Source organism: Mus pahari, chromosome 4, assembly GCF_900095145.1.
Source record: "Mus pahari chromosome 4, PAHARI_EIJ_v1.1, whole genome shotgun sequence".
NCBI lineage: Eukaryota > Metazoa > Chordata > Mammalia > Rodentia > Muridae > Mus > Mus pahari.
The window spans coordinates 142,137,820-142,159,723 of NC_034593.1; the positions used below are offsets into that span (position 1 = coordinate 142,137,820).

Below are 21,904 nucleotides of genomic sequence, written 5' to 3' on the forward strand. Positions count from 1 at the left end.
TCAAGGCCCATACCAAAACATAATAAAAACAGTTTACAGAAAACCAGTAGCCAAAATCAAAGTAAATGGAGAGAAACTTGAAGCAATCCCACTAAAATCATTGACTAGACAAGGCTTTGCACTTTCTCCCTACCTATTCAATATTGTACTTGAAGTTTTAGCCAGAGCAATTTGACAACAAAAGAAGATCAAGGGGATACAAACTGGAGAGGAAGAAGTCGAAATATCATTATTTGCAGATGATATGATAGCATATATAAGTGACCCTAAAAAGTCCACCAGAGAACTTCTAAACCTGAATAACAGCTTCAGTGCAGTAGCTGGATATAAATTTAACTCAATCAAATCAGTGGCCTTTCTCTACACAAAGGATAAACAGGATGAGAAAGAAATTAGGGCAACAGCACCCTTCACAATAGTCACAAATAATATAAAATACCTTGGTGTGACTCTAACTAAGGAAGTGAAAGATCTATATGAAAAGAACTTCAAATTTCTGAAGAAAGAAATTGAAGATCTTAGACGATGGAAATATCTCCCATGCTCATGGATTGGCAGGATTAATGTAGTCAAATGGCCATCCTGCCGAAAGCAGATTCAGTGCAATGCCCATCAAAATCCCAACTCAATTCTTCACTGAGTTAGAAAGGGCAATTTGTAAATTCATCTGGAATAACAAAAAACCTAGGTTAGCAAAAACCACTCTCAACAATAAAAGAACCTCTGGTGTAATCATTTTGTCTGACCTTAAGCTGTACTACAGAGCAATTGTGATAAAAACTGCATGGTACTGGTACAGCTACAGACAGGTAGATCAATGGAATAGAACTGAAGATCCAGAAATGAACCTACACACATATGGTCACTTGATCTTTGATAAGGGAGGTAAAAAGCATCCAGTGGAAAATGACAGTATTTTCAACAAATGGTGCTGGAACAACTGGCACTTATCATGTAGAATGAGAATTGATCCATTCTTATCTCCTTGTACAAAGCTCAAGTCTAAGTGCATCGAAGACAATGAAATTTATAGAGGAGAAAGTGGGGAAAAGCCTCGAAGATATGGGCACAGGGGAATAATTACTAAACAGATCAGCAATGACTTGTGCTGTAAAATCAAAAATTGACAAATGGGACCTCATAAAATTGCAAAGCTTCTGTAAGGCAAAAGACATTGTCAACAAGACAAAAAGGTCACCAACAAATTGGGAAAGAATTTTTACCAATCCTAAATCTGATAGGGGACTAATATCCAATACATACAAAGAGCTCAAAAGCTGAACTCCAGAAATTCAAATAACCCCATTAAAAATGGGGTACAGAGTTAAAGAAAGAATTCTCAACTGAGGAATACCGAATAGTGAGAAACACCTGAAAAAATGTTCAACATCCTTAATCAACAGGAAAATACAAATCAAAACAACCTTGAGATTCCATCTCACACCAGACAGAATGGCTAAGATCAAAAATTCGGGTGACAGCAGATGCTGGAGATGATGTGGGAAAACAGGATCACTCCTCCATTGTTGGTGGGATTATAAGCTTGTACAATCACTTTGGAAATCAGTCTGGAGGTTCCTCAGAAAATTGGACATAGTACTAACTCTCCTGGGCATATACCCAGAAGATGCTCCAACTGGTAATAAGGGCATATATTCCACAATGTTCATAGCAGCCTTATTTATAATAGCCAGAAGCTGGAAAGAACCCAGATGTCACTCAATANAGGAATGGATACAGAAAATGTGGTACAATTACACAATGGAGTAATACTCAGCTATTAAAAACAATAAATTTATAAAATTCTTGGGCAAATAGATGTATCTAGAGGATATCATCCTTAGTGAGGTCACCCCATCACAAAAGAAGTCACTAAATATGCACTCACTGGTAAGTGGATATTAGTCCAGAAACTTGGAATACCCAAGATACAATTTGCAAAACACAAGAAAATCAAGAAGAAGGAAGACCAATGTGTGGAACAGGAAACAAAATAGCCTTGAAAGGAGTTACAGAGATAAAGTTTGGAGCTAAGATGAAAGGATAGACTATCCAACGACTACCCCACCTGGGGATCCATCCCATAATCATCCACCAAACCCAGACACTATTGCACATGCCAGCAAGATTTTGCTGAAGGGACCCTGATATAGCTGTCTCTTGTGAGGCTATGCCAGTGCCTGACAAACACAAAACTGGATGTTCACAGCCAGCTATTGGATGGAGCTCAGGCCCCCCAATGGAGAGCTAGAGAAAGAATCCAAGGAGCTGAAGGTGTCTGCAACCCTATAGGTGGGACGACAATATGAACTAACCACTACCCCCAGAGCTTGTGTCTCTAGCTGCATATGTAGCAGAAGATGGCCTAATTGGCCATCATTGGGAAGAGAGGCCCCTTGGCCTTGCAAAATTCATATGCCCCAGTACAGGTGAATGCCAGCACCAAGAAGTGGGAGTGAGTAATTAGGGGAGCAGGGCGGGGCGAGCATATAGGGAACTTTCGGGATAGCATTTGAAATGTAAATAAAGAAAATATCTAATCAAAATTAAAATTAAAATTAAAAATTAAAAAAAAAAAGAAGTTTGCACTCAGTGCCCTTTCCAGATGACAGAGACCGAGCAGAGAGTCTAAAAAATGGAAATTCAGTTTCCATGCACGGAGTTGGGTGCAATGCACTGCACAAATCCCGTGATGCCTAGCATTCAGAAAGCTCCTGTCTGGCAGTGTCACAGTGACTCTCAGCACAGGCGTCATTATAGGAAGAAACTCCAGACCAAGATGGAGTCCAGTGTTTGGCAGAGCACCTCCGCCGTCTGTCAGTCAGCACCTTTCTGTCTGTCTATCTCTTGCAGCTGCACTATTTCCCCTCAGCTGACTTTCAGGGGAAATGCTTGTCAGACACCATCCAGAAGCTGACTGTGTTTGACCTTCACAAAATGAGCAGCAGATATTAAAGAGAACTTAACACTGAACTGCCGCTTCTCCAGCAAGCTACTGGCAATGACCAGGCATTGACTGAACATGCACCGAGCAGCTATAAGATATCTTCAGGATAAATTGAGGGAAATAAAATCTGCATCATGAGTGATAGTACGTTTTGCTTGTGGAGTCAACATGATGTAAAAATCTCCCATGAGGAGTCCCGATGAAAATTGCTAGACCAACGTGTCTTGACCATGATTATTGGAGTGAGAAGAACTGCCCACTCTGGGTGTCACCATTCCCTCAGAAGGAGATACTGAAGTAGCTCTGAGCACAAGCATGTTTTCTGTTCTTGACTAGAGATACAATGTAACCAGCTCCTTCAGGTTCCTCCCTATAACTATAACTTCCTATAACTTCCCTGCAATGGTGAACTGTAACCTGAATTTATAAGCCAAACACCCTTTCTCCCCTGTATTGCTTTTGTTGCAATATTTAATCACATCACTAGAGAGGAAAATAACCCGGTGGGAACATGGCCCTCTCCCCACAGTGTAAACTTGTAAGGTGTCTGCGAGCACAGAGGGTCTTTGACAAGTCAAAGCTGCTTCTTTCCAGACCTGCGTACAAGGGCTTATTAAAACTCTGTCATAGACTTACATGAGATGGAAAATAAGCCAATATTCAATATAGCTATAAGGATTTGAAGCTGGGGTCAACTGTGGCAGGTTATAATCACTGTTTTTATGATTAACCAAGCATCTGGCATCCATCTTCATGTTTTGTTTCTGTAAAACAAATGCTAGCATTTGAGTCTTATGGGTTTATTAGTGACTAAGGAGATGATGCACATTCAACATCTGAGATCAGTCAGAGTGGTTGACTGAAGGAAAGTCACTGTGGCTCAAGTATTATATTATTTACATGTTATATGAGTGTACGGGTATGACAGTCTTGAGGGCCACTTCTAACACCAAATATTCCAAAGTACCTGTCTTTTTAAATACCAGTTCTGTGGGGGTAGGGGTGGAGTAAAAATCAGGATGAATGTTATCCTTGACCCTAACAAAGTATGTATAGGAATGAAAAGATCAGACCTTGTAAACGGCCAAGTGCAGAGCTGGAAACCCATTTCTTGTCAGTCTGGATGGACGGAGCCCTTTTAACATAAGGGCACGGACATGTGACTTATTGCCTAGAGAGAAATATGAAAACTGATTGGTTGTTGCAGGGGCTATCTAAAGCATTTCACCATCTTCCCCCGATTTAAGGATAAATGCTATTCAGACTTGTGAAAATGTCTGCCCACTCCTCAAGCCCACAAGGGATCCTACAGAGGATCATCAGCAGTAAAATCCGCTCCGATGAGGATGAGGTGGCTCTGGAGGAGGCTGGGCAGCCAGCTCCCATTAGGAAGGAGGGGCTATGAAGCTGAGTCTGTTCTGAGGGGTCTGGAAAGTTAAGGCAGCTTTTGCCCCTTGGTAACATCCACAGAGCTTTGCTCAGCTTGATCAGTAAATAAATACCAACTTCCCATTTGACAATTCATTAACTTTATTGAGCTGCTTCTGTATTCTGGGAGCTGTCATAAGTTGGGATCCCTTTGAAATCAAATGAAGTACAAGCAGAATGAGATTTTTGTTCACTTTGAGCAATCTTCCTTTTCAGATTCTATGTTTAACATTTTTTTTTCTCATTATATGCACTTGTTTTTTAGAGGTAATCGACTGTCTGATCACATGAGGGAGTGCTCTCAAAATTCCTCCATTAAACTCAATTCCCAACTCATCATATTAAAAAGCACTTGTTGATATCCAAGCTCACTGAATCACTTGGTTTAAGAAAGAAAATAAATAGAAATTCAGAGATACAGAGCAAGGATCTACAGGGGTCACCACTCCTGTGAATGTCAGCAGGATCCTAGGAACAAACATAAGAGAAATTGAGTCTGATAGGGTCTTCCTTCTGGCCACCCAGCAGCACCTCATGTCCCTACCTCATAGGCATGACTCTGGCTTGAACAGGTTCCAGACACTTACCGCCACAGACACAGCAGAGGTGCAGCAGGGACAGGCCACGCTCTGTGCGATAATTTAAACTGACTTCACTGAAGGCTTCATCAGAGCTGAAAAAGGACAGGGCAGATGATCAGAAATTCACCTCTTAGTGTGTTGCCTTTGTTTGAGAAGCAGTTGTTCTATGAATTTTTTGAATCCTCCATATGGAGAAGTAAAAATTGGTGAAAATAATATTAATAGTTGAAAGACTCAAGTTACTGTAAAGATTCGAACATACACTGTGTTCCAATATAATTAAATAAGTATATAATCTAGTTTTTTTCCAAACCCCTTATAAAAAAGGTATAAATATCTAAAAGTCAAATTATTTTATTTCACATTTAAACAGTTGTATCATATTCATAGACAAGTTATGATATTCATAAAAGGAAGAAAAGAGGGAGGGGGAAGGAAGGAGGGAGGAAGGTTGGAAGGTACAGAGGAAAAGGGGGGCATTGTGTTGTGTTTGATAAGAGGGTGGAGAAAGGACTATAATCCAAATGTATGACAATTCCTGCCTGAGGCCAGGATTCCTTGGACTCTGGCTGGGTCAGCTGCCTCAGATCACCAAAGATATGGCCGCTGGTAAGCAGAGCAATGGTGGCATCATTAATGAATTTCTTGCTTTTGTTCTATCAAAGCCTTTGCCCACAAGAGGGCCCTGGGAGCCACAGGCAGCCTTTCAACAGGAAGTTAGAGCTAAATTTTTTGACCTCTTCAGGTCCTTGGCACTCCTGGGACATTATTCAGTAGAAAGGGGACCATGTCCTTGGTCTGCAGGTCAGCTTCAAGGGGCCTCCAGCCTATTCTAATCTCAGCATCTCTGAGGGGTGCCTGGCCTCTGGTGTGGGGTGCCTGGCCTCTGGTGTGGGGTGCAGGGGATTCCTTTCACCTTTACAGTACTTACACTTGAAAGGCTCAATAAACTCTGGCCATTTGCATCAAGGCTTCCAGTTAAGAACTTCAAAGGCTATTGGAATTTTGAAATAGAAAAAGTTCTATTCTCCAGGGTGCTGCTAAAAAGAGCAGGCCTCTAAATCCAGGAGCCTTGAGAGGCCCCAAGAAAGGCTTTAATTAGCAACTCTAAGCCCCATGGTCTGTTTTCATAGACATAGGGATATTCTTCCCCTGAACAAAACAGGCTTAGCTGCCCACACTAGAAAAGCATTCAGACCACATAAGCTTGTCCTCGCTCAGAGGGAATGAGAGATAGTTTATTATGAGCCAAGTTGTATCGGCACAGGCTGGGGATGAAGGCTCAGGTCACTCTACATTCCATCTTCCAAAGTGGAAGTCGCATGGGAACTTTCACAGTCTTAGAGTCAAATAAGTCACAGGTCAAATCATTTCATAAGATATTTAGTTTTACTTTTTAAATTTTGCGTTCTGTGTTTCCGTAGGAACACATGAGCACAGAAACAGAGCTCAGGTGCCCTGAACCTGTAGTTTCAGGTGGCCAAAGGCTGACTGATGAACTGAAAAATGAACTTGGGTCCTCAGTAAGAGCAGTATGTGCTGTTCGGCACTAAGTTCCATATCACAAATCATTTCATTTACAAACACCTTGGTGAGGACAGCAGGATACAGAGAGGTGGAGAAACCAGCCACAGGTTCCAGCTACATCTGATGATATTCTGAGCTTTTGGATTGGTGGAAGCTACTGGCCAATTGAATTCACTGGAGTTGAATGTGAGTAAAACAAACTGGAAACAAGATTTAGGTTACCCCAAATTCCTTGTTATAACATGGTAGCTATTCAATAAAGGTTTGATAGGAAGAGAAGAAAAATCTTAACTCAAGGCACTTTTCAAATACATTGGCAGAAATAGTAGGTGGTAAAATACAGTACTAGGTGAGGGAGTTGCAGCATGGGTGATGGGTATCTCAGCATTAGATATGTGAGTTACACCATTACGGGTTGTAATATGTGGCTCACAGCATTAGGTGGGTGGCTAACATGCATGGGAGGGGTGGTAGGTGGGTCACTCAGATGCTATCTGGCAGCATTCCTACTCCTTTCTTGGTTGGTAGGTTGGACACTAGAGGCCTGTTCTTATGTCACAGAAGATTTACCTAATGATCACAGAGATATTTGGTCACATAAAGAAGAGGGCAATAAATGGCTTTTTATGGAACTAAAGATGCCCCAAGGTAATTTTTTCTCTGGACTTAAAACATTCCAACTTATCCATCTCACTGAGGATCTAGTCAGCAGATGTTTCAGTGAGTGGTGCAGTACTTCATGACCTTTTGCTCACAGAAGCCAGAGGACAACATGAAGCCACAAGTCCCTACTTATAGCTTGTGGGTCCCATGGATGGAAGCAGAGTGTCAGGCTTGGTGGCAAGCACTGACAATAACTTCTGGCCATCTTGCCAGGACCATTGATGCATCTACAACCTTGACAATATAAAACGAAAATTAACTTTTACCCAGGTATTCCAAAGCTGGCTCTTCTCTCAGTATTCTCACTTAAGATCATGTGGTTAGGTCAAAAGGAATCCCATCCCTTGCTGTTCCTGGAGTTCATGAGAGTTACGTAGTTCTGTCCATTAACAGAGGTCCCCTTCAGCCACCCAACAACACTCTTCATGCCCTATGATGTCATTTTCAGGGTAAATGATACTTAAGAAAGCCTGTCTACCCAGCTCAGAAGAACACTTTCTACAGGAACTAGACACATTTCCTGCATACTTTTGAGGACAGAGAATCTAGTCTTCCTCGCTTGCTTGCAAAGCAAGGACATGTGCAATGTAAAGCCTTGAGCAGAATGTAACCCGAAGTCCTGCCTTCCTAAGACTTGCCTTCCTAAGAGACTGCAAGGCCCAGTGACTAATACAGCTCAATGACTGGGAAGAGTTGGAACTTTGTTATCTTGGGTTATATTCAGATTCTTTAGTGGCCACTTAAAGCTTCCTTTGGTGTCTGATTTGTTATCCTTGACTCAGGCAAGACCCTGCTGCATTATACTGCTTAGGATCCAGCCCCAGGCAGAATTTGTTAAGTTTACATAGTTTCTGAAATCCTTTGTATGTCTCTTCTTTTGCTAATTTTAAACACTTCTATTTCACTTGCATTGTGTCCTGGTTAGACACTTTTGTTAGACTTGATACAAGAATTATTTTGGGAAAAGGAATGTCAGCTGAGAAATTATTCTCTCAAATTGTCTATGGGCAAGCATGTAGGGCATTTTCTTGATTAATGATGGATGTGGGAGCACCTAACCCAATGTGGGTGGTGCCACTTGTGTACAGGTGGTCTTGGGATGTATAAGAAAGCAAGCTGAGCAAGCCAGCATGAGCAAGACTGTAAGCTGCATCCTCCATGGGCTCTGCTTCAGTTCCTGTTGCCAGATTCCTGCTTTGATTTCAGACCTTGGTCTTGATCTGCCATCAAGGATATTTAAGACAAATCAACTCTTTCCTCTCCAAATCCGTTTTGGTCAGTATTTATCACAGCAATAGAAACACCCTTTAAGATGCTTTCTTTCTGTATGTTTTTAAGTCAGGAGAAGTTTTAACAGGGTGCCAATATTACTGGCAAGAGAACCTTAAAGTCAGCTTAAATTTTAATATAAAATTTGAAATGTTGCTAAGCTACTTCAGGTAAATTGTAATTTTCAAATGCCAGTGACTTATCAAACAAACTTTTCTGTCTCAGTTTTAGTCTATTTTGGCATGAAATAGACATATGCGAGCTGATAATGATGTTATTGAATTTTGAAAGTGATTGGGTACAAAATGTTCGAGGGAATGTTTTGTTCAGTGAGAAAGCACAGTGAGTGCAAGGAAATACAAGGGAGATAATGAGGTCCCTGTGAGGAAAGGCACCTTCTACTCACCTCCTGAAAACCCCTTTGGGCCTGCCACACTCCTCTCACAGCTTTCAGAATCACTGCCAATTGCAAAATTTAGCTGTTACATAAGTATCCCAAACCCTGTAAGATGACCCTACTGAGGAAGAGTGAAAGACATATCTTAAGGTTTTCAAAATCCTTGGGGAGCCCTGTGTTCTTCCAAACAGACCCAAAGTATTGTCTTAAATGTTTGGCCAGGGTTTGTGCCAATAATAAACAAAACAGAATCAAAATAAACACAAACACTGCCTAAAACAGAGACTGGACACCAAATTCATGATGATTCAGGTTTGTATCTCAAGTTCTGTGCTTATTCACTGAGGGGACCTCCTTCCCTCTCCCCTCTGCCTCTCCCTCTCTTACTCTCACTCCCCTTCCCCATCCCCTTTCTTTCTCCCCTTCTCCTTCTCCTCTTCCTCCCCTCTCCCCCTCCCGGTCAGGGCTCTCTGCCCTCTCCATACCTTGTTATCTGCCATAGTTTGTTACTTCACAGGTTCCCACTATTTCTTCTCTTCCCCTCCTCCATCTTTCTCCTTCTAGAAGACACTACCTCTAATATCCTCCTTTATATCCTTCTCAAAAACAAAGCTAAGTAGTGAAGTTAAAACTAACCTAAATCAATGCTTTTTTAAAAATCATACTATTAACAGCTGCTAGTAAAAGGCCTACATTGTCTAACCCATCGAAACCCCACAAAACCTTACACGGAGCTTATTATCTGAATTATCTAATGTTTACTTTCCACCACACGTTCTCTACAGCAGTAACGGCTTAGGCTTAGAGTCAGTTTCAACCTTCTCTGAAATAGTCACAATCAACAAACACTTCTAAAACAGATAACAAGAGAAACGGAGTAAAGGACCACTCAAGATGAGATTTCAGTTTCCATAAATAGAGGTGGGAGAAAGGAGTAGGAGTGAGTGAAAATAATTCTTATTGTGTGTATGGGGTCCCGACATAGAAGTTATACAGCAAACATGCTTGTGGCTATTCATGGGATACTTGGAAAAGATCTGGTGATTTCTGTTTCACTGCTCCATGAGACTCTGCAAAGCACTGTATGAGAAGGAAGAGCCAGCCCTGTGAAACACAATAGGAAGATGGTGTCTTAGTCAGGGCACTTATTGCTATGAAGAAACTCTATTACCATGATAACTCTTACAAAGGAAACATTTATTTGGGGATTGCTTACAGTCCGGGGATTTAGTTTGTTATAGTCATGGCAGGGAACATAGCATCTATGCAAGCAAACATGGTACTAGAGCGATGACTCAGAGTTCTACATCTGTATTCTTGGCCAGTAGGAAGAGTGAAATATTGAGCTTGGCTTGGCCATCTGAAATCTTCCTATGAGCCTATGGGGTGTGGGCATCCATTTTCAATCAAACCACCTCATTCTACTCCCTGGGCCCCATAGACTTATGTCTATGTCATAATACAAAACTGCATTAAGTTCAACTTTAAAAGTCCCCATCCACAGTATATTATAATCTCTGCACTGTTTAAAGTTCCAAATGTCAAAGTTTCTTCTGAGTCTTGTGGCCCTCTCTTAAGTCTGAACCCCTCTGAAGGAAAATGAAAAAGCGGCTCACATGCTTCACGTATAGTGGCACAGGATATACATTCCCATTCCAACAGGGAGGAAAGGTAGCTCAGTGAGGAAATATCAAACTGAAGCAAGACTGACAACCAGCAGGGCAGAGGCCATACTCTGCATCTCCATGTGTGATGGCAAAGCACTGTTCATATCTTTAACTCCTTCCACCTTTGTTGACTGCAACTCACTTCTTGCTCTTGGGTTGATTCCACTCTCTGATAGCAGCTTTCCCAGCAGCTATCCCATGACTCTGGCATCTCCAGTGTTTTGGGTCTCCAAGGCAATACTGGTTTCACTTTTACAGCTTTACACAATGGCCTGTCTAGGGGCACCCCGATACAAGCCCCGCCTCAGCAGCTTTTCTTAGTCATGAAAGAAGATTCCATAACTATTTTCTTGTATCCTTGACTGTAAAGACAGAGCTGTTTGATGCTGCAAAGCTCTGGTGCCTGCTGAGGCTGGAATACGGCCTCCTTGTTCAAGTACATTTTCACCATCTTCCTGCTTTAAATGATTTCCTTCATTGCCTAAACTTGTCCATTCTTGAACTCATTCTATATGTCAGGCTGGCCTGGAACTTGGAGATTTGCCAACATCTGCCTTCTGAGAATTAAAGATATTTGCCACCATGCATGTACCTAAGCTTTTCTTTAATTGATTCCTTTGTACAAGTTGGAAGTTTACCAGTGGAGTCTTGGTGTGAGGTCCCCACTCCCTTTATTGCACTTAGCATAATGCTTTTTTTAAAAAAAATCTGTTCATTCTTCCTGGTGCTTCTTATGCCCTCAATCTGTATATTTTATATTCTTACTTGCTCATCTTACATCTTTTCATTATTGATCTGCACAAGCTTGGCCACTAATAACCAAGCAACAGAGTCCATACTAGACTGTCTGAAAATCTCCTCTGCCAAAGCCATTAATCTATCCTTTCTCAATTTGACCTCAGGAAAATGTTTTTGACAGGAACAGAATATAGCCACATTCTTCACCAAACGATCTCTAGGCTACATATTAATATCTTTCCCCTCTGACGCCTCTTGAGCCAGGCCTCCACAGTTCAAATAACAATTCAAAGTCTTCCCAGCTCCTGGAGTACAACCCATTAAGCCCTACTTTAGGTGTCCAATTGTTTTTCTCGTCCAAAATTCCAAAGAGTGAATGGTATTATAGCAATAACCCAGTTCTGTCTTAGTTAGGGTTTTTATTGCTGTGAAGAGAGACCACAACCATGGCATCTCTTATAAAGTATTTAATTATTGAATTGGGGCTGCCTTACAGTTCAGATGTTTAGTTCATTATCATGGCAGGAAGCATGGCAGCATCTGGGCAGACATGGAGCTGGAGAAGGAGCTCAGAGTTCTACATCTGGATTCTCAGGCATCAGGAAGAAAAAGACACCAGGCCTGGTTTGAGCATTTGAAATCTCAAAGCCCATCCTCAGTGACATACTTCCTCCAACAAGGCCACACCTACTCCAAAGAGGCCACACCTCCTAATAGTGCCACACCCTATGAGCCTCTGGGGGCCATTTCCATTCAAACCACCACAGATCTTTTGAACAGTCATCTTCTCTCCTCTCTTGCATTTTCTCTACTTTTGAAGAGGATGAATTAATTTTTATCTGTCATGTTTAATAGTTTGTACATCAATATACCATATTGGCCAACTTCTCAAATATTTCACTTTAATAATTTCCCACTTGTGGTTGTGTCAGATGTCCTCTGAGAGAACAAGGTCGCGAATGAGAAGTTTAATTGGATCACGCAGCAGCACACATTTATGGCTAAAAGTTAAAGGCTAAGAAAAGAGTTCATTATGCTTCAAGGCAGAAAGTAACATTTAGGTACAGAACTACCCCCTTATAATAATTAAGGAAATAATTTACTATTAGAAAAATATTCATGAGTGTGACTTCATCTTAATTAGAAATTTCATCCAGGACCCAGCAAGCACTATGAACTCATTAGAATGTATTGTTGGTGAGGGGCATAGCAGGTGATAAAAAATGCAAGAAGGAATTAGAGAATAATTTGAGTCCCAGGCATTAGGACACACAGCTGATGCCCAGTTGTCGGGGAAAGTGATGCATGCAGCTCCTGTAGAAGAGTTGACAGGAGAGAAAACAGGTTTTCCTGAGGAGTGGTTGCTTCAAGATATTAAATATTTTAATAGTGTTTATAAAAACAGAAACATTTGACTGGACATTGATGGGAAATGAGAACTGTGGCCGAAATGTAGGATATAACTTGTTCAAAAGATCGCATCCCCGTTTTAAGTTTAAGCAGTAACTTTGCTTAAGGTTGCACTTGCCAATGTTCAGTACCTGCTCTCTGTAAGTTCATTTATTTTTCTGGCCTTAATAAGTTTCCAGAATCCCCAGAGGGAAAACTTTACCTTAGTGGCATGGCTGGTGTGTGGTGGGCACTGACTTGGCAGTTTTGTTTTGTTTTGTTTTGTTTTATCATTTTAGAGCTAACATACTAGTGTTATTTATAAATACAAATATAGAAAACCCACACAAGATGGAGATGCACAATTAATGATCACATAGACGAGAGGGGAGTCTGGCCCACAGATAGAAGGAAGGCATTGTAAAGAAGTCAGTATTGAACTGATAACTGTGGAGATTAGAGGCAGCAGAGGAAATACATTGTACATGAATGCACCACTCTGCCCTCCCATCCTTCGGGCTTCTGTTTTCATCTCATTTCTGCCTCCTACTCATGACTTCAACACATGTCCAAAGCCATAAGTGAACTTGAACTTGAATCAGAGGAGAGAATGTCCCGTTTCTGTCCCCTTCATCTCCCACTGCCACAGACACAAACTGAATTAGCTTTGGTGGTTTATGTCTTTTCTACACTCTAGTTAATACCATGGATGTTATGTGTATGAGCAGATATGATGGTGGCTCGTTGTGTAATTAACATTCTTTAGATGAATAAGACTAGCACCTACTGATAATAATAAACAAATCGTTCAGGAGACAGACAAGTGAGCACAGACTGAACAAAGAACTCGGTCCATGACTGTGCCAATTGTACATCTGTGGACAGGGACCCTCCCCTTCCTGCAATCTGCATGCTTAGAGAAAGACACACTCCCAGGCACCTGGTACAGCTGTTTGTCACAGCATAACTCCATGTTACACAAACCCTGAATAAGGGTGAGGCATGAAGACACTATGTATCCATCACTGAGGTTCTCAGAGGTGATTTTTCTCTAATATCACATCTGATTTCTCCAGCAACCCTCAACACTTTGTTGGATAAGTCACCAGTTGAGACAACTTATACTCTCAGCACAGCCTCCTTTCTTTCCCCTGTCATCCATCATTTTAATCCAAAGAGGTTTTCAGAACTCAGCCCTGAAAACAGTTGACTTTCCAGATGGACCTGTCTGAAGGGACAGAATCAGACAGCGTCATGGTCATGCTCACTCTCCATTGTCTGTGGCTGTGCTGACTCCACGGGCTGCACCAGATACTGAATTTCTGCCACCCCATCATGGATCCTACTTCACTCTAGGCAAAGAGTTCTCACTGCAACGTTATCTGAACACTGTGAGTAGATTCTTGGAAGTTATCCTTACAGATTGGAATCCTCTGATGAGAGATGGACCCATTGAACCAAGAACATTAACAGATGCTCAATGCTACTCAAGACAAAATGTCTTCCCAATCCTTTCTGCAGTCTTATGCCTATTCCTTGGATTGACACAACAGTCTTGTAAACACATGTTTTCAACCATCAGCACAGGCCACTGGATATCCTGTTCAAAGGATACCACTGTCATTCTCAAGAAATTTAACGTCTATTTTGAAGAGCCTTCTGATACTCATAATATACAAGACTATATTTTAAAATTTCTATCATTAGAAGTTGTTCAGCTATTGAAAATAACGACTTCATGAAATTCTCAGGCAAATGGATCAAACTTGAAAATATCATCCTGAGTGAGGTAACCAGTCACAAAAGAACACACATGGTATGTACTCACTGGTAAGTGGATATTAGCCAAAAAGAAGCTTGGAATACCCATGATACAACTCACAGACCATGTAAAAATCAAGAAGAAAGAAGACCACACCAGAGTGTGGATGCTCCAGCCCTACTCAATAGCGGGAAGAGAATAATCTCTGGGAAGTAGATGGGGAGAGGGACCTGGGATGGAGAGATGAGGGGGAGGGGAAAAGGGAGGCCAGTATAGTAAGGGAGAAGATGAGGAAGAATTACTGAGGGTCAGGACTTTGAAAGTAGGTGTGTAGCAGTGGCGGATGGGGAACTGGTGGCTGTCACTAGAAAGTCCCAGATGCCAGGAACCCAAGAGTTTCCCTGGACACAACAGGGGAACATTAGCCTAAATACCCAACGAAGGGGAGTGAGAACATGTGGAGACCATATCCAGTGGATAGGCACTGTCTGGTTGGTTGATAGGAGCTTTCTCTAATTATTTCTCCTATATTTCCCATGGCTTTTATCTGTTTCTGCTAGATTCCTTTAATTAATATGGATTTTATCTCAAATACTTTTCAAAATTACTGCATAATCAATACCTAAATCTTACTTTTAGAGATTACATTTATTACTATGTGTGTATCCGTGGTGTGTGTGTGTGTGTGTGTGTGTGTGTGTGTGTGTGTGTGTGCATGCGTGTGTGTGTGTATGTGTGCATGCTTTTGTCAGTGTGCACACACCACATTGTGATTCTGCAGGTCATAGAAAACACTGAGAGTTGGTTTTCTTTTCCCATTATGTGGGTCTTTGGCTTGAACTCTGTTCTTCAAGCTTGGAGTCATTCACCTCTACTTGCTGAGCCATCATACTGGCTGCCCCTAAACCTTAAAGGGCGGGGGGGGTGAGGGTATAGGGGACTTTGGGGATAACATTTGAAACGTGAATGAAGAAAATATCTAATAAAAAAAAGAAGTGGAAAAAATCATCTTGTTTTCTTTTTTTCCTCCAAGTTAGCAAACACGAAGTGTCTATATACTGCCAAAGTTACTCATGTGAGTGAGATTCTCCCTGAAACACACTGGATATTAGGAGTACCAGAGGCAACTCTCTCTGTGAGTCAGGCAAATCTTAGTAGTCACATTCCAGCATTTGTTCTACATGGGATCTCACAGATTACAATGTCTTGTGACTCAGTTAATCTTCACCAAAATTAATAACATCTACCACAAAACTAGCATAAAGTTGTTCTTATGTAATATATGAGGCAATACACTTACCTCTGTGTCTCACGTCTAGTACTAATTAGTCAAAAGGTCACATTTATATCACTTAGTGGTAAAGTTTTTGTTGTTCTTGTTTATTTAAAGCATCTACAACAGAAGTGGTAAAAATAACTGGTAATTGATAGACTGTGAGAAAAATCTTCAAGTCCATTTGTTAAGTAAAACAGGATATATATGGTTTCTTCTGGGTAGCCTTACCATAATCAAAATAGTTTCTTAACTAAATTAAATGATTTGTAGAGTTCATAAAGGTGAAAGATTCTTCCAATTTAATCCCATTTTAGTCAGTATACATATTGGAATCCATAAGGGGTGAATGACTTATGACTGACCAAGTTCTATTACATCTTCCTTCTCTGATGAAACAAAAGATAGATATGAATGTGCTAATCCAAATTGCCTGTCACATGGGGAGAGATTTTCAGATGCTTCCTAGCACCTGAGCATGATGTGATACTGTGTGGTCTGTGATGCCTCAACCATCTCTTTTCCCTGTTTGTGGAGACCTGGGAAGACCTGTTGTTCTGTTGATGAAGTTCAGATGAGTAGGGGCAATTGGTGACTATTTTCCAGCCATGTTACATTTGTGCACTTACTTTTGAGGAACATGGCATTTGTGTATGCCTAAACTCCTTTTTCTATGCAAAATCTATCCAGGATGCTCTTTGTTAGGAGTTTACTATGTGAATGAGAGCTGAAACAGACATGGACAACTGGCCAGTGCCTAACTTCTTGGTTCGTGTGCTGGCTGGTTTTATGTGGACTTGATACAAGCTAGAGTCACTGGAGAGAAGAGAGCCTCAGTTGAGAAAACGCCTCAGTACGAGTGGGCTGTAGACAAGTCTGTATGGCAATGGTTTTCAACCTTCCTAATGCTGAGACCCTTTAATACACCTCTGTGTGTTATGGTGACCCAAATCATAAAACCACTTTCATGCTACTATTTCATAACTGCAATTTTGCTCCTGTTATGAATCATAATGTAAATGTCTGTGTTTTTCAGTGGTCTTAGGTTGACTCTGTGAAAGAATAGTTCCATCTCCAAAGAATTGCAACCTACAAGTTGAGAACTACTGCTGTATGATATTTTTCTTAATAAGAAATTTATGGGGAGAGCCTAGGTCATTTTGGATAGTGCTACCATTGAGAAGGTGGTCCTGGGTTGTATAAGAAAGCAGGATGAGCAGGCCTGTAACCCGCACCCCTCCCCGATCTCTATACCAGCTCCCGCCTCTAGGTTCCTAACCTACTTGAGTTCCCCTCCATGCTGCTTTTAATGATGAAATGTGATATGTAACCATGAGTGAGATAAGCCCTACTCTCCACAAGTTGCCTTGGATGTGAAGTTTTATTGTAACACTGGTAAAGCTAAGACAGTTGGAAAGCTTGTTACATTGAAACATACCTAGTTTCTCAGCATCAGATTCAAAATCTCTAGGAGGTTTTTGGTACAAATTGGGTTCCTGCCCACCTTGTCTAAACATTGTGTGCCTTACAGGGTTGTGATGCTGTCCCAGACCAGGATTTGTTGTTGTTGTTGTTGTTGTTGTTCTTTGTATAATGGTGTAGAAGCTGATATCACACGTATTACACGAATGAGGGTAAAATGACTCTCCGTCCCACTGTAAGGCAGCCTTCAATGTCTACAGAGCAAGGGAATTATATTCAGTCCCCGAGCAAAGGAATTACACTCAGCCTTCCTGGAGAAGGCCTCCAATGTCTACAGACTGAGGGAGTTGGTAAAACTTGTCGTATTCCTCAAGGAGACTCAGGTCTAGTACCAGCAAACCTGGTAAATAAGCAATACTGTGTGTTAGTGGCACAGACTAAATAATTTAGTGATTAATTCCAGAGTAGGTCACTTGGAATAGTGACAGCTTGTGTCCAGTTGCCTATTCTCCAAGCTCTTCTCCCTCAACTTTTGTGAGGACAGAATCTAGGTTATAGTTTAGCGAGGAGATATGATCTTTCCATTTTGGGAGCCACATGAATTCTTATGAACAGACAACTTGGCATTCTAAAGTTTCGCCTGGTTATACCTAAGACTTAGCCAATTTATAGCTAAGGCTTTATGCTTGCGTGCACATCATACCTAAAAACAAAATATGGAGACATGTATTTTAAAAAGTAAAAACTCTGACTTTACCCAAAGATGTGCCTTAGTTCTTGAAATTCATTTTCTTTGATCTGCAGGTCATCTTCCAGCCTTTCTATTATAATAGCGTAAGATTCACTAACTTTCTTCTTCCATTCATCTGGAAAAGAAAAACAAATAGGATTGATTCATAATTGCATTTTGCAAAATGTAGACAGAGATCATAGCATACAAGTAATCAAAACCCTGTTTTTTATTCTCAATTCTACAATACTTAATTTAAATGACTGATTGTGGGCTTAATGCAGATGTTTATATTTGTAATGCAATCACTTTGGGATTGTAGTAATTAAGAACCCATTTGATATTGTATAATATATTCATATAAAAGAATATATTTGACTTATTTTATTTGATTTTATTGCATTTTAATTGCAGCAATCTCATTGCTAGACAGTGTCTTTTTGCCTTTAAATACTAGATACTTAAGATAAAATTCTAAAATTTCTACATTCAATAGTTCTTCAAACTTTCTATCACATTATACAGAAGGACTAAACCAGTATTTTTTTTTAACCAGAAATTCTCTGTTTTCCTTTAGAACTCTTTCAGCGAAAAGGAGTAAGTTCAAATAAACTCAACACTTAATATTCTCTGCATTCAGATTGGCACACGTCTCAGTGATTTAACACACATCCGCTCTTGAGTTGAGTTGTGTTGCATGTAAGAAAGTGAGAAATGTTAGCAGAACCTGGCGAGAGACAGAATAGTTACCAGAACAAGTCTGTGTCGGTCTGGATTTGTAATTCCCCATTTTACAGAAGTCTGCTTCTCTCCTGTGCTGCCCTTCACGGTGTAAGATTCCAAGTTCTACTGCTGGAACAGACCAGTCAAAAATATGTTGATAGTCTTGCTAAAAATAAGCCAAGTGCTGAATGGAAGGTCATGCAAGGATGCCAGAGAGCAAAGCCGAGCGTGCCTTAAAATGTGAACTGATCATGGAGTGGCTGGGTTTGTTTTAAGGGAGCTGCGTGAAAGATAAACAGCAAGTATTTCAGTTGCTATTGGCTTCCATCAGGGGATTGCCTGTTCTTCCACACATGCCCTCCGGGTAGGCCAGTTCCTCGGAGAGTGAAGGTGGAAAGTGACTGGTGATTCTGAACTCCACTGAAAGAGATTCACTCCAGCCAGCCAGTGTTCAGCATCTTTGGCACCTTGGAAACTGTGATTCTGGGTGGCGGTTGACCATGTGAAGAAAAGAAGCTCCTACCAATCAACCAGCACTGGGTTGAGGGTACACACACACACACACACACACACACATACACACACACCATGACCATTGCAGTTGATTATTCCTACCTAAGTCACAGACAAGAAAAAAAGACACAGAGCTTTATAAGTACCAATCTATCATAAGAACAACAGTGATCAGGAAAACATTTCAGCATTGCATTCTCACACATTCCTGGGCAGTAAACAGAATTATGATGTTTTGATGTCAGTTCCAAAACAGGGAGTGGAGCCCAAAGTCTATACTGAACCATTGTCAAACTGATGTCTGAGACTGCCGTTATTTCTGATGTGCTGTGTCCTGAGTTATTCCACACACCTTCCATTTACTTCACGCTGTTGTTTCTTTTCCACGTACTTTTGCACTGAAATAAATGAACCCAATGTGGGAAGGAAAATAAATGGAAATAACATAGGAAACATATTGGTTATTTTCTATATATTTCTTCTAGGTGATCTTACTGCGTATGAGAGCTGTAAATTACAATCTTGAAAGTCACACTTAGCTTTAATGCATCAGGTGTGGGTTTCATATTTACTTTGGCCAAATATTTAAATGTCTCTTCTTAAACAAATGCTTGGGTGACTTAAGGAATCCTCATGCCCTGCCTTAGCAAGCTAAAGGAAGGGTCCTGGGGGAAGAGCTGCCCTACTGATGAAATAAGTCAGACTCAGTACCTGGCTCTGTACATGTGTCTACTCTTGGTGGTTAGGACTCTCTTCTGGTCATTAAAGCCTGTTATGGATATCTAGAGTTTATATAGTACAGGGTTCTCTGGCCATTTTGATCTGTAGTTCTTCAGTTTTCTCCTTTGAAAGCTAGACACCATTGATTTTACCAGATAGTTCCCAGTACTGTGCCCCCCCCCATGCAACTTGTTCTAAGCACAGTGATACCCCAGTTCTCTCCATTTTGAGAGCCTAGCTTCCCTCAGACAAGCTGTTCTCTGGTTCATCAGCCCAGGAAACCGACTTCATTAGTATTTCTCAGTTTTAAAGCACATACTATGCCTTTCTTAGGAATGATCCTCCAGGGAGATATAACACGCATGCATATGATTTGTATTTCAATTCGGGAGTTAGTACATTAGTGCACAGGAAATGATAATGTCAGTAGTTATAAGAAATAGTAGTTCTTTTCTTCGATACTTGTTTTATTATTTTATTAATTCTTAGTAATACATATTTATTGCACAAAAGGACAAGGATCAGTATAATGTCAATAAATATGGACATGTAAGCATCTGTTTCATGAAAATTTGAGTTTTCAGGTAAATATGTCATACATTTTGGTCACTCCCCCATTACCCTCTTTCTCAGAGTGAATTAAGTTTTTAATGATTTTCTCCAGGTAAATCTACTTTTCTGCAAGAGACACAACTTCATAATTTATCCTTGGGAAAACTCTACCATTCACAGATGTGGCGTTTTTTCTGTTCCTGCACCTGCCCATGCAGAAATAGGCAGGTTCTGTAGCTTGGCCCTCATGCATAGTGTCACCATAAAAATGGGTGTGCAGATCCTCTGCCATTGACTGAGTTGAGTCTTTCAGGTAAATATCCAGGAATAATAGGTCAAAGAGGTCCTTATCCACAACATCGAAGTACTCATTTTTCCTTGAAACCAGCCTTTGTTGGTATCATCTTGATGCTCGCCGTTCTGGCTGGTGTGAAATGGAATCTGGGTGTTAGTCTTGTTTGTATTCTGATTGTTAAGGATATTGGACAGTCTCCATACTATTTATTGGCTAGCTCTTTTGAGAACTATTGGTTCAAAATTTCTTTGCCCATTTTATTGACTGAATTATTTGTGTTTAGGGACCAATATTTTGAATACTTTATTCACTTGAATAGCAGCCTATCAGATGAATAGCTAATAAACATGTTCTCTGTAGGCTAGCCTTTATTCTGTTAAATGTATTTTGGCATAACATTTGCAGATTAGTACAATCCCATATGCTATGGCTTGCTGGGTTTGCTGAGGAACTAGAGTAAGATTCAGAAAGTCTTTGTCTAGACAATGTACCAAAAAATGGGTCCTATGTGACCTCTATCACAATGAATGCTTTTCAGATTCTTGATCTATTTCAAACTGGTTTCTTATGCAGAAGGAAGGAAGGAGTTTATTTTCACTCTTCTGCATATCGATATCCAGTGTCTTCAGAATCAGATGTAAGGGCTATGCACATTGGCATCCCCGGGAAGCAGAGAAATGGGCTGTATGGTCTTGACTTAGGTATCATCCCTCTTGTATTTCGTGTATGAGTACATTTATCAAGTAGAACATGACTCGGTAAAAGACGGGTGCGAATTCGAACTATTAGCTGTCTCTGTCTATCTGACAGGATTTAAAATCACTGGGAGGAGATGTGTCTATGACAGTGCTTCCAACTAGGTTTAAGTAAGGAGGGAAGACCCACCCTGAATGAGCATGGCACCTCCCTGTGTGCTGGGAACCTGAACTGATTAAAAAGGAGTTAAGCACAAGCCTCTCTCTCCTCTCCTCCCTCCCCCCTCTGTCTCTCTCTCTCTCTGTGTCTCTGTCTCTGTCTCTGTCTCTGTCTGTCTGTCTGTCTCTCTCTCTCAAAAATACAGGTAAACAGAAAAATAAAGCAAACAAAAAACCACCAAAGAGAAAGTACAAGAACCACAAAATCCCTAAAACCACAAAATCCCTAAAACCACAAAGCCAGAAAGCATAATATGTAGGTGAAAGATCATTAAGACAGAACATGCTCATACAAAGAACTATGAGACAAAAAACTGTCAAAAATACCACTGAGTTCACTTTGTGTTGGCTGTCCACTGGCAGGCATGGGGCCTGCCCTGAAGTGTGCTTTTTG

At 40.8% G+C, this 21,904-nt stretch overlaps 1 protein-coding gene across 4 annotated transcripts in view; it reads right to left on the reverse strand.

The window, feature by feature from the left end:
• Positions 1-18,678, reverse strand: part of LOC110320040 (serine/threonine-protein kinase TNNI3K) — a 250,965-nt gene extending 232,287 nt beyond the window's left edge. For 3 of the 4 annotated variants that reach the window (XM_029537368.1, XM_029537369.1, XM_029537370.1), the window contains exons 1-4: positions 18,544-18,623; positions 17,821-17,929; positions 4,963-5,048; positions 4,021-4,118 (exon numbers count right to left, since the gene is read on the reverse strand). In XM_029537368.1, the coding sequence (XP_029393228.1) occupies positions 4,021-4,118; positions 4,963-5,048; positions 17,821-17,929; positions 18,544-18,583 (333 nt within the window). In that variant the 5' untranslated portion in view covers positions 18,584-18,623. Of the gene's footprint in view, positions 1-4,020; positions 4,119-4,962; positions 5,049-17,820; positions 17,930-18,543 lie in introns of all 4 variants that reach the window. The other variant, XM_021195894.1, reaches the window with a different exon arrangement.
• Positions 18,679-21,904: the final 3,226 nt, after the last annotated feature.